The sequence below is a fragment of the Aulostomus chinensis genome, chromosome 12, assembly GCF_037954235.1.
Source record: "Aulostomus chinensis isolate RoL2024-O1b breed Wild chromosome 12, RoL_Achi_v1.0, whole genome shotgun sequence".
NCBI classification, from domain to species: Eukaryota; Metazoa; Chordata; class Actinopteri; order Syngnathiformes; family Aulostomidae; genus Aulostomus; species Aulostomus chinensis.
In genome coordinates this window covers 15,095,348-15,109,158 of record NC_141331.1, presented here as the reverse complement: position 1 = coordinate 15,109,158, position 13,811 = coordinate 15,095,348, and the positions used below count along the sequence as shown (strand labels likewise).

The 13,811-nt window shown below is 39.3% G+C and overlaps 1 protein-coding gene across 1 annotated transcript in view; it reads left to right on the top strand.

Annotated features, from left to right (window-relative positions):
- Positions 1 to 13,811, top strand: part of uxs1 (UDP-glucuronate decarboxylase 1) — a 28,685-nt gene that overhangs the window by 1,604 nt on the left and 13,270 nt on the right. Inside the window, exons 2-8 of the mRNA XM_086220382.1 lie at positions 1,208 to 1,235; positions 4,290 to 4,338; positions 6,438 to 6,481; positions 7,461 to 7,521; positions 8,623 to 8,803; positions 12,071 to 12,175; positions 12,505 to 12,564. Coding sequence (XP_086076508.1) covers positions 1,208 to 1,235; positions 4,290 to 4,338; positions 6,438 to 6,481; positions 7,461 to 7,521; positions 8,623 to 8,803; positions 12,071 to 12,175; positions 12,505 to 12,564 — 528 coding nt within the window. The remainder of the gene's footprint in view (positions 1 to 1,207; positions 1,236 to 4,289; positions 4,339 to 6,437; positions 6,482 to 7,460; positions 7,522 to 8,622; positions 8,804 to 12,070; positions 12,176 to 12,504; positions 12,565 to 13,811) is intronic.

Genomic DNA, 13,811 nt, shown 5'->3' with positions numbered 1-13,811 from the left:
TCATGTTTAGTGTACACGAGGAATTACACCAGTTTTCTCAAACAATTAACCAGACATTAACAGATTTTTAAAGTCCAAAATTATAACAGTGCACACACCAGATGATTCACTCAAGACAAGGGACCACACACACACACTTGTTGATATTAAACAATTTGAGTGTGACGGCTCCAGGGTTTTGGGATCTAACAGAAACATCAACCATGACCTTCATATAAACAAACAAGCAGTATGCAGCTGGTTACACTTGTGTATGTTATACTTGTGCTTCTGACAAACAACAAAGATAAGTGTTTCCCACTGTCTAAGCATGCAGTTGTGGTGGTGGGTGACGTGGACTTGAACCAACTCTGAGTTCACAGGGGCTCTAAGAATAGTGATGTGCCATTTCTTCTACTGACAAACTTAAAGCTTGGCATCTGTAAATTTGATAGACTATTATTAATTTTATCAGCTGCATCATTCAATCCAGAGGAGCTTCTAGTAGATGCAGCGCTCAGGATATATAAACATTTTCCATAGTGATTGTAAACATGTTAGCCAACTAATGCAAGTAAATAAAATTGTCAATATCCAACAAAATGTCAGAGACTGACGCGCTCAGTGTCTAAATTTTTTTCTTTCAGTAGTGTGTGTGTGCGCGCGTGCACACGCACACGCACACAACCTCAATTTGCATTTTATACTGCAGAGCAGCTCTGTTGTATAGCATCAATAGGATGGTTGAGGCTTGTTGAAAGTCATCTCATTCCTGCACAAGAGCTGTATGGAGTATTCCCATGGTTAGAGGCACACTGATGGATGAGATGGTCTAGAATGTGCCACAGATGCTCAATGTCTACAGAATGGGGAGCTACTAGAGAACCTAGCGCCATGAGGGTGAGCGGCAACATACTGACGAGTGACATTAGGTTGAGTGACAAATGGGCATAACAATGAGACACTGAACCTCATTCTGACAGGGACCTGCCCTCATGTTCCAGTGAATGATGTGTAGCTCTATTTACACCATTTATGACTCACAATCCCCTTGTCCCATATCAAACAGTTCAGTTGTCTAAACCAAGAAAAAGAAGATAATTGAGCATCATTTTCTCATATGGACTTACAGTCAGTTATGTTAAGCTTTGTTAGGCTGGATGTAAAATTGCACTTGTGCTTAATATTCAATCACGTCAGTAACAAATTTTCTCTGTCTCTCTTACAGCTGTCTGGGGAACATACACAAATATGAGGTATGCAGTTTTATTTCTTGGCTCTCTAATGTTTGCAGAATAAGTTTATTACTCTGCAGGTGACAGAGCCCACATACAATAAGGCGCACACCGTGAACCGAATCATCTTAAAGTGACTGATGTTGCTGTGTCGGATCACGCCTGCGTTTTCTTTGAGAGAACTATCTCTGTGCACACAAATTTTCACAAATAAATGATCACACAAGGGGGAATCGCTGAAAATGTATGTGGAAGATTTAATTAGTTTTTTTTTCTTCAACACGTCCTGCCCTAGGCCTCAATCAGTGAGCTGGTTGATGATTTCACTTCTAAAATTACCAGCGTTATTGATTCCATTGCTCCCACTGCTCCCACTAAGGGTGAAGCTTATCCCTTAGAAGAAGAGATCCCCGGTTGAAACACAACACTGGTGAGAGCTGAAATAGAGAATGTGGAAAATCTGTGCTCAGGTGACAAAATAATAAACCTCCAGGTGCCTTATGAGATTTACAAAGAGAAACAAAAAATGTATATTTGGAATTTAGGAACGCAAGGCAGTCTTTGTCTGACATCATCACCAGAAACAAGAACAGCACACATTGTTCTTGTTTGCCACAGTGGACAGGGTAATAAATCCTCATGTCAGTGGCTCATGAGCTGCTGTCCACCAGGGCCTTCAGTGAATTTTCTTCTTTTTTACCAACAATATTGAAAAAATTAGACAAGATTACAGTGCTTTCATATCAAATCCAGGATACATGTGTTCACCTAAAACCGGTGTAGAGCATCAGAAGTCTCCATCTCGCTATCTTGATATTCTACCAAGTCTCCATCAATTTGTTTTTAATAACATGACCTTGGATCTGAAATATATGTAAACAGGTCACTTCTGTCAGGTGTTTTTACACACATCTTGATAACTGCTGTCATCAAGCCACTATTAAAAAAAGAATAATCTTGACAAGTGTACAATGAACACTTATAGGCCCATATCTAACCTTTTTCTTTGGTAAAATCATAGAAAAAACTGCTGTTTTGGTGTCTGTTTTGGTGTCAGGACTGCTTTTGTTAAGGCGCTTAATGACATCCACGTGAACACAGAGGGTAGAATAATTTCAGAATTAATATTATTGGACCTTGGTGTGGCATTTGACACAGTTGACCACAACATACTACTTGATCAGCTGGAAAACTGGGAGGGATTTTTTGGCACAGCTCTAAAACGGTTTGAATCATAACTAAAGGACAGGGACTACTTTATGTCTATAGGTAACTACTCATCTGAGTGGACAAAAATTTCATGTGGTGTTCCCCAAGGCTCCATCCTGGGGCCTCTTCTGTTTAGCATCTACACACTTCCACTAGCTCTGATAATAGAAAGCAACAAATTAGGTTACCGTAACTATGTAAGTATGAGGATGACACATACCCATGTCACCAGAGGATTATGGTCCTATACAATCACAGTATACCTGCATTGATGAAATCAGTGACTGTTTAACTGAAGCAAATTCAGGCAGATCCAAAGACAAAACTGAAGTGATGGTTTTTGATGCCAAAAGGAGCGATTAAAGTCTGCCCTGCTTCAGTCAGTTATATTGGAAACCACAGATCAAGCCAGAAATCTAGGTGTCATTATAGACTCAGATGTAAATCAGAATTGGATTATTTTGGATAAGAGAATTATAGCCACCCTACTGTCACCATAAAAACATATTAAGGGAAATGACGCATGTCTCAGCAAGATCTGGAAAACTTATCCTTGCATTTGTCTTCCATAGGCTAGACTATTGTGATGTACTGTCACAAAAGTACTTAAGACAGCTACAGCTGATTGAAAACGCTGCTGCTTGAGTCCTCACTAACACCAAGAGAGTGGACCGCATTGTTCCAGTTCTCAGGTCTCTATACTGGCTGCCTGTCTCACAGAGAATAGATTTCAAAATACTCCTAAATGGTTTATGACTTTTATGACTTTCTTCTAACCAATGAACCATCCAGACCTCTCAAATCACCTGGGACAAATGTAACGTGTACACAGAGTCACAAGTAAATATGTTTAGGCAGAGTTGAGTTTCTATGCACTAAATATCATATAATATGAACAAACTCACAGAAACTTGCCGAACTGCAAAAACCCTCAGTGCCTTGAAATCAACACTGAACACTGACTTTTATGTTTGCTCCTGCTTTTTATGAAGTTGTTATTTCTACTCTGCACTTAAATGTTGTTTTGTTATTTTATATCTATTTATTCTGTTTCATCATGCTCCTTTATTGCACTTTATGTAAAGCACCTTGAGTTAACCTTTTGCTAAAATATGCTGTATCTATTCATTTGCCTAGCCTTGCCTTGACGTCCCAATGAACGTTTGAAAATATTTTAGAACATCTGTTGTAATTTCCCAAAACCAAACATTAAAGTTTCGCCTTTTTTTGTCCAACCAATTGTCCAAAAGTAAATAGACCTGCCAGCATAATTACATTATTGGCTTAACGTTCACTGTGTACACCTGCAACACACACGCACTGAGCGAACAACAACAGGTTATTCAAGGTTCAAAGATGATTTAATTGGTAAAATGACAAACTACGTGGAGCATTTTTACAATCGTGTGAAATAATAACATGATGATGACATTAAATACATATTAGAACTCCAGATTTCATCAGTGATCCATTTGTAATTTTATTTTGAAATTCTGATGGCATGTTTCTCTGTCACCGTTTCTGCCCTAGGGCACCACTTTCAGAACTAAAATTGTCAAATGATATCGTAGGTGCTTTTGGAGTGTCGGGGGTCTTCACATATGATCATAGGGTCTAGGGTCAAGACTCCTCTCTCAAGGGGCTGTAACTGTGTATGAGACGTTTACACAACATACATAATCTCAACACCTCCATTCATAATCTCAACACCTCCACCCATCTACTGCCAACAGCAGTAGATGGGTGGAGGTGTTGAGGCATGTGTCAGAACCTACCAGTGTGCTTCAGATCCAGAGCTACTTTTGCTTGTGATTACGGCTGACATCATCTCAGCCGTCCTCTCCTTGCCTCTCTCTCTCATCACAGATCAATACAAGAACACGGAGAGATGAAGATTGAGCAGAGAATTGATGAGGTGGGTTACAAGTCTTTTTCTCCCCCAGTTAACATGTTCTTTTTCAGATGTAGGATGTATATTGTGAAATTGTATTAACCATGCACCACATGGGCGGCTCTGTCTCTCTCTTTTGCCCTGTGTACAAATAGCAATAAAACTCAAATGGAGGCGTCACTCTCAAACACTTCCTTATCTATGTTCCACAGATCAAAGTGTAAATGTAATAGTTTGCTTTTATGAAGGGAAATTACTTTTATATCGGTTTCTCTGCATCCTGCATCACAAATGTAACTTGATACGAGAATTTTTCTTCTATGTAAAGGAATTCAAATAACAGAACAAAAGCATGACTCCACATAGACACAACTCAGTTGAAAAGTCAGCGACTAAACAACAAATTATAATTATCTCTGTGTCGCTTATCACATGTTGCAGGTGTTCATATTTTCGGTTCATTATCAAGTTAACCTTCAGAGTTTAAAGAATAGCCATATATCGTGCAATGTTCTTTTGCTTAGAAATTGTAATAAATGGGAATTGACTGATCCCCCCCCCCCGTTCTTTCCAGAACCAAAATCGATTCCTAGTGAGTCCAGGCTGATATTAGGGAGAAGTGATACGTTTCAGTAAATCAAATTTTTGTGCCAATATTTCCAACATATTTACATATTTAATAGTCTTTTTTTAAAAGAAAATAACAGATTGATATTTCTATATACAAATTTTGTGATTTCCAAAACCAAACTTTTGAAGACTTTAACTGCACTAAAAGCAGCTAGTATTTTTTTCACAAATTTGATAACAAAAATAAATATTCTATTGATAAAGTTATTCTTAAATTGATTAAAAGTGATCCATGCAGGTTTTGATGGGGTTCTCTTGTTGTGATTGTTTTTTTCTTTATCTTGGTTTGGGATTCCGGGGAAATAAACAGATCAATATTCATAATGGTTCACTCATTGGAACAGGAGGATGTGAGAGGCTGTGACATGCCAGATGACCTCTGCAGACGGTGACATCACCAATTAGAACTGGAAAAAAAATACACTGAGTTCATGTCTGACAGACAGAATACAGCAGAGTTACGTAAATACAAGGCAGAGTTTTGTTTTTTCCAAGGTTGTAGGTCACTTGCACACACACACATCACAATGAAGTAGCGAAATGGAGAAACTGACATTAGTGAGTGATATTCCCAAGCAAAAGCTGAAACAAATGCGCAGATACCAAACAGCTAAGCTGATTACCAGGCACAAGACAATCAGTTCACCCTTGATTATGCACTTCAAACTACACTCTAATGATAATTTGATTTCACAATCACTATGAGAAATATGATGAAATCACTGCAAGCACGCATAGTATTGAAGAGAATGATGTTTTTTTGAAACATTTTTCTGCTACTAGTAAAAATTGGTGGTCAGAGGGATGTTTGAGGGCTTACATTGTTTTTGATATACATTCTACATCTTTTTCAAATTTAAGTCAGTCGACAACCTCTTACCCATGAATGACAAAAACATCTATAACATTGTTTAAAAATTTGTTTAAAATACTGCGGCAGTTTGTGCAACAACAAGCAAATGAACATGAAGATATTAAGACTACTGCTTATGCTTTTCCTTAGCTTTTCCTCATATAATGGTCCAATGTCAAAGGATCATGTGAAGAGTGGTCTTTTATAAATGACCTGTACGTGAAGATGCTGGTGTGTTAACCGGTTGCACTTCTTCGAGGACATCCTGCTCTTTCTGATGCAGAACTGAACTGTGTAAAACAGGGGTTTGTGTTAGGAAGAAGGGCTTGCAACTGCAGACGCATGCTCCCAAAGATAAGTTTATTTAATTTTTAATGAGATGAAAATTGAATAACACACACGCTCACTCACTCACACACACACGCACTAAAGCGACACAGCTCTGTTTTGTTTTATTGTTAATGAAATCAACTTATCTTTGCAAGCGTAAACTGGATTTGTGAGCCCTTTTTCTAAAGTGGTAATGTTGCCTTCAAGATCAATCAAAAACAAAATACAGACAAAACAAAGGAACGATTTACTATTTTCCAAGCACTGATCTTTGTGCTCATGTGTTCTTTCACTTCTTATTTCACTCAAGGCTGTGGCTCCTCTCCGAGAGAAGATCCGTGACCTGGAGCAAAGGTGTGTCTGTTTGTTTTGGGTTTTTTTTAAATTAGGAATCTTTGCACGTGCAACGGTAGGAAATAAGTTAGGGAGACTGTTACTTTGTTGTAGTAGGCAAGTGGCTATGAAATGTATTCAATGTTGCCAATGTTGGTGTACACTTATTTTGTGTCACCTGTGAAGGACAGAGAACAGTGTTGTCCATGTGAGCTTAACATGTCTACTCTGCATTTTATAAACCTGTCATACACCGCAGAATCCTTCAAAATAAAGTACCGTATATCCACATGATCCCTCTCAGTACATCGAAGTGGAGTAATGGAGTAACAATTTTGTGCAGGTACACTTAATGCCAAATGAAGCTCCTGATTTTCTCTTCTTGTGCAGCTATTGATGACCCAGCTAGTGCTTTCAGATGTTATGTAACATGCTTGAGTCAGATGTATATATGCATAATGTCAGGGGAAAAAAATTATTAAATTGCAATACAGGACTGATAGATTAAATTATACATGACAATGTACTCTCAAAAGTAGATAAAAGGGTGTGAAATATGGCAGCATTATAGAACATGTCAAAACACACTTACTTGGTATTAAAAAAACAGACATCAGCCACATTGGTTGAGCAAATCCAAATTAGAGCAATTATGTTGCATTCCGTTTCACGTGATTCTTTCATTTTGCAGTGGAATGACAGAAAAATAACCTTTGGTAACATGAAAGATAAAACCGGTTTGGCTGTTTGAGTTCATGACGAGTTCTGACAAGGAGCAGTAATAAGCAAGATGAGTAATTGTTTTTGATTATCTTGGTCACTGGCGACCAGAGGAACAATCCTTCATTTTGATGCATGTTTGTTGAGCACAGAAAGCCTGGTTATCAGTTACACAAGAATTAGATACACAACAAGCTCACAGATGTTTCTTCTCCTGGGAATTTTCTTCTTCTAGATGTTGTTCACCAAGATTTTTTTTTTTTAATCTTGTCTCTTCCAGTTTCTCCCAGAAATACCCACCTGTGAAATTTCTGTCAGAAAAGGATCGGAAGCGGATTTTGGTAAGGCGAAAAAACAATACATTGCCAGTCACATTCACAAGAATGGTTGTACTGATGTCATACCCTTTAGTTGAGCCCACATTAGAAAACACACGAAACCATCCAATCTTTAACATGAGATTTTGGAAGGCAGCTCAGCAGTGTGGTAGTCGCCTCTGGTTTCAAGATCAAACTTGGAGCCTCTGTGTGCAGTTTGTATGGTTTTCCTCCAGGTGTTGCAGCTTACTGTTACTGATCAAAATGTGGTTTTGTTGTTTGATGTCATAGTGATGGACCATCTCGCCTTTCACACATTATCAGCTGCGGTTGGTCCTCTGTCCCTCTCTGGAAAATACCAGTGTTTATACAAGAGGTCAAACTCTAGATGACGGGATGGTTTATTCCTTTGTTGGGCTTATCCATCACTTTGGTCCAGACTGAAATGACTGATCAAGAGCAGGCCTTGGAGTTATATTTCACCTGATGAATCTGAACTCACCAACCCCCAGGATCAGTTCTGGTTGTAGCAATTGCCATGACATTGGTTCCAGACATCCATCAGCCTACCTGGATGAATGACTTTACCTTTAATCCTGTGGCTTTTCATCTTTCGCAGCCAAGTTAAAATTGGAATATGTCCAATACGCTTTTAAGTTTTTGAAAAAACCAAAACAACTCTTCAACGTCTCACTCAATCCAACCTTGGATTGAAAAGGAGCCTGCCTGTCTGCACCGATCAAATTACCTTGCATGCTGGATTGACAAGATGATGCAAGAATAAAGCTTCCACAGTAGAAAAAGTTTTGCCAAACAGTTGGACACTTGAGAAGATTGGCAGATCACCTCATGGTGCAACCAGTAGCCAAAGTACCATTTCTGTCATCATGGTGCTCATCCCTAACTATAGCTTTCTAAATGTCTTGCTTCTAAAACATGGAAAGCGTAATAAAAGACAAATATTATTTCTTCAAACACGTGTCTTTCCATTGTGTCTCTAAGTCAACTGCCTATTACCATGCAGAGCCAAATCCCTGACCTGCAGCAGTGCCTCAGTTCTTTTTAAAGAGAAGATGCAAATACCCTTGAGTGATTTCTGTCTAAAGGTGTGTTTTCTCTCACTAGATTACTGGAGGGGCCGGTTTTGTGGGGTCCCACTTGACAGACAAACTGATGATGGACGGCCATGAGGTGACAGTGGTAGACAACTTCTTCACAGGGAGGAAAAGGAATGTGGAGCACTGGATTGGCCATGAAAACTTCGAGCTCATCAATCATGATGTCGTCGAGCCTCTCTATATAGAAGGTGAGGAAGAATGTTTCATCAAGTAGCACCATCATGTTCAGAGCCAACTAAAACCTACTCAAATAATTTGGCAGCCAGTGACTAGTGGACATTCCTTAGACATCTTCACTTCCCAGAAATGACATAGGATTTGCCATCTTTTCTCTTTAAGAACATAATTATGCTGTAATGACCCACGCTAACTTGTCTGCGTCTGATAATGACCTTTAATAACACGATGATTAAAATGTTATTCATCTTCCAATCAGTGACAATGGATGAATCAAAACAAGTTCACACCACTGTCTGAAAGCTGTCACCCTGTCTAACACAAGGGATTTTTGAGCGGTTCCGTTTCTAAGCTACAAGTCAGTAGCCTGTTAGCTGTTTGCAAATATCATGCTAGTACTCGTTGACTGTGAATTTATTTGATTTCAATACATCATTATGTTTTCATTAGCAACAACCTCATAAATCACAACTGTCAAAAAATATGCAATATATGTTACATTAAGGCTTATAAGATGAATCTTACAGGGGTGCTTTGACTCATTTAAATACAAAATGTCAGACAATAATAATACAAGTGGTGTGTGTGTGTGTGTGTGTGTGTGTGTGTGTGTGTGTGTGTGCTTTTCTAGAGAGGAGTTCTGTCCTTTGTTAACTTTTGAAATGAAAACCTGAGAGTTGATTTTGAGCAAGGTCTGAAAATGAAAACATTTTGAGTCATGGATCACGAGGTCAAGCTTTCAGTTTGGAATAAAATTGGCTTTGAAAAGGTCAGACGGGATCGAGCAATCGATTAATTGTCTTCTCTGAGGAGATGATATTAGTTATAAGTGACAGGCTAGTGTTCAAGACTGATGAAGAGAATAATAAGCTGAGAAAAGTATGTGAGAGAGCAGTCAGGTGGCTAGATGGTATTCATCAAGTACATTCAAGACCGCGATGTTTAGAAATGAGACCTTGAAATGTAAAACAGAGAAAAACACCTGTGTTATTTTTTTTCAGATCATGGATTTAATTTACATCATTTTACAGTAAAGAACAATTCAGGGGACGTTGCAGCGATGCAAACTGGTCTCAGCTCGACTCCTGCCAGCCGGGGGCATTGGCCTGCGACTCACCTTGTCAAGTCACTAGTGGCTAGTTTTAGATTTTAAGTGTTACTCAATGTATCTTTTGCTCAGTATCAAACTCCCCTGTCGCCATCGGCCTTTCCCCTGGACATCTGGTATTTCTCTTCTTATCAGAGGTGTTACTGTCTCCTCTGATGTTGCTCTGGGAAGAGACTGGAGATATTTTCAACAGAGCGGAGATCTTCTGTCCTCAAGTTCACTGCTTTGATTTGCACAACACCTTCAATGTTTTTTATAACACATTTTTGCAAATGCTTTACAGATTATATACATAATAGTCAGAAACAGTAAAAACAGACACGTTTAAGAATTAGGGCACAAAGGGGACTCTCCTCTCTGTTCCAATTAAACGACAAAGCCAAGGAATGAGTCTTCAGAAGCGATTTAAGAATAGTCCAGGTCTGATCAGACCTAATGTGAATAGCTCAGCTTTTCTAGGGACTGGGAGAAGCTGGTGTGAACGCTCTATCACCTCTGGTTTTGAGCTGTGTTTCTAGGCACATTGTGGAGCAACTGACCTCAGTGTTGTGGAGAGGGTATAGAAAGCTCAGGAGATCCACAAGATAAGATGGTGCCATCCCATTAAAAATTCATGCTCAGTTAATACATTTTTAAAATCATCCTATAGCGGCCAGGCTGCCAGGGACGTTCTCTGAAACATACTGGGGTCATCTGTGGGGCGCAAGCCAGTGCAGCTCCAATGGCTCTGTTTATTCTGGCTGCCCCAGAGCACAAACTGAGCAGGTTCTGTGGAGTTGCCTGGGCAACAACGCAGGACGAGAAAAAAAAAATCACACCTGTCAATTGCTTGTCTCACCTAACTGTCATGCTCCATACAGCTGTTCCAGTTGAACACATTGATTATTGACTGCAGCAACCATGGTGACACTGAGTATTTCTTGCCTAAGCACCCGAGTGCTCTTAGCTCTCAACTGTCTCTTTGTAAATGTATTCACCATTTCATCAGTAGTAGCATTACAACTGGAGCGTGTGACTGTCTGTCCCTCCCCTTCATCCAGCAGAGAGGCATCTTCACATATTACACCTTGTAATGGCATCATGTAGCTCCCAACACCAGCGAGCGCAATAGCAGAGTTTTGTCCCCTGAGGCACGTTACAGATTGTGATTTAGTGATACTACCACACACAACAGGAAAGATTCATCATTTGTCACCCTCTTTTCTGTGCTGCAAGTGATGTTTTTGTTACTCAAGGCCACCCTATACCATGCTCATTCTTGACCCACAGTTGGAGCAATGTGATGAAAGAAGCAATTTGCTCTGTGACAATGCACATTGCCAGTTTTGCACCATACGGTGTAATTTCATGGAATCATTTTATCTCTGGCTTTTGTATGTTTGTGATGTCTCAAGGTTTGTAGAATTTCTTTTCAATTCTGAAACAAGACCATGTAACAGTCAATAAATATTACATCCGATTCTAGTTCTCAACAGGTCTTCCCTTCCTCTGCCTGTATGAGGATAATGATAATATGTGGTATCAGTCACCTAATGTCTCCAGTTTTTGAGAACAACTGTTCTGGTAAAGTAAATTGTTTGTGCTGAAGTGGGAAGCCATCGCTGGCCACCGCCGGAGAGGATGGTTACTTGAAAGCGACTGTGTTCTGGGGTTATATTCCTCTCCAGACCTGGAAAAAGTTTTATAGAACTTGTGCTCCTCGAAGCCTCTTGTTGGTGGTGTATCGAATACTCATCAAAAACATTGCCTTTGTTTTATAATGAGGATTATTTAGTCATTAAGTCCAAAATGTGACCAAACTCTTCTTACAGATAAAAGATACCTCTATTAAATGGGCCCAATACACCGACCTTCATTATGCACTTGGGGTTTGACTTCCTTTTTATGGCCCACATATTAAGAAGTTGTTGTTTTTTTTATTACAAAAATATATATGTTTTTTGGAAGGTGTGAATTAATTTATATTCAGTGCTGAAGGTTTTGTGGATTTAAATATTGTTGTTGTTTTAATCCCTTCTCTGTCAGTGCTGCTGCCACCAAGTTAGGTCAGTGCATTTAAGTTGAGACAACATTATCATGAAAATGAAACGGGGGAATCGCAGAGTGACGCTGTCTTTACTTATTGAGTGTTTCAAGGTGAACTGATTTATTTCTCCTCTGCTCTCCACAGTGGACCAGATTTATCACCTGGCCTCACCAGCTTCTCCTCCCAACTACATGTATAACCCCATCAAAACCCTAAAGACCAACACCATTGGCACTCTGAACATGCTGGGTGAGTAAGCTCTTAATGTCAATCTTCGATCCGGAGAAAGTTGTGGACACAGTCATGCCAGAGAGATTTGTGTCAATTGTTAGAGACTCTAGACTTTAGAGTGGTCTGATACAGATTTAAATTTGTTTTCCCCAGTCATTTTTCTGCAGTTTGAGGTTTTTTTTAAGAGTCTTTGTTGTTTTGATGGAAAAAGTATTATTCGACAACTTGACAATTTCAGTTGATCTCACTAAAGCATTGTATAATGGAAGATAGTTGCTAGTAGAGCTGTTCTCCTTTTTTTCCCTCATACAGAAACACTGCTTTTCATTGTTGTGTTTGTTTTCTAGGTCTGGCCAAACGTGTGGGGGCCAGACTTCTCCTGGCTTCCACCTCTGAGGTTTATGGAGGTATGAACTCACCCAGTCAGCTTTTATACCCTCAGCCTGCAGGGCAGTTAGCCTTTAATGTATCACACTATTTGAGCTATCCCTTTAACCATTTTGTAGCCAAAATGCAGCACAGTTTATATTAGCATTGTGAATATACGGTGTGTTGGAAGAATTTTCACTTCTTTGTTTTACTTCCTTTAGCAATAATGTCAAATGAAAGCATTAAGTCTAACATGATAAGAAGGAAAGGCGCATTCAATCATTAACCTGTTGTTCCTACTTCAGCTAAAACATGGCTGGTTGAAAATGATAGCGCACCAGCCTCTGAGTCAGACCCACCCTAGTGTTGTCAGACGGAGTCAGAGCAGGAAGAAGAGAGACAGGAGTTACAATTTTTATTCAAGGACAAGTTATTGTTTACATATTTATCCCTCAGTTCCTGCTACTCATTTGAATCCTCCCTGTTGTTGTATTATATTCTCTGAATAGTATTCGATGAGGTTCTTGATGTTATTGTGAATGTCTGATTATTTCCTTGTGATACTGTTGACAACCCATATAACACAGCTGCGCATATAAATGCATTGTCCTTGAAAACTCTGGACTAATGTCAGTATTCAAAGCACCTTCTCACAAATAACCTACTGTACCACATGCTGGATGTTGATATCTCCAAAGATCCAGTTGCTACTGTATCTCTAATGACAAGGTCCTTGGCGCTGCCTTAACTGATGTCTCCTGTGGTTTCCTCCAGGACACCTCCATGATCACAGCGGCGTAGCTTTTTCTCAGACGTGACTGTAGACCTTCTCTGTGCTGTCCTCCTCTCTTTTAATGTCAGTCAGTGATATTTGGGACAATTAAGATTTTAAAATGTTTGTCAGGTTTTGTTTTTGTTATTTTTAATTGTGCCAGTTGAGTCAAAGTCACCTCGTTGTAAGCTAAAGGCATAATAGAGGAATACACCGATGACCAAACTTGATCATAGAATGGTTGAAAAAGATATAAATCCAATTCACCGCCATCCCCACAAAGAATCTCTTAGATCTTAAAAAGACAATAACTCCTCTCTCAGGTTATGCTATCTTTTTGTCAGTCCACCTCCAAAAAGTACAGTTTTACATCGTCTTAGCTCCTCTTTTCATTGTAAGTTCTCAGTGATTCCTCACTTCACTTAATATTGATGCTTCAGCACTCAACTTGAAATACTCAAGTATTGACCACTCATGTTGATGCCGTAAAAACCTCAAGACTGTAAATTATTT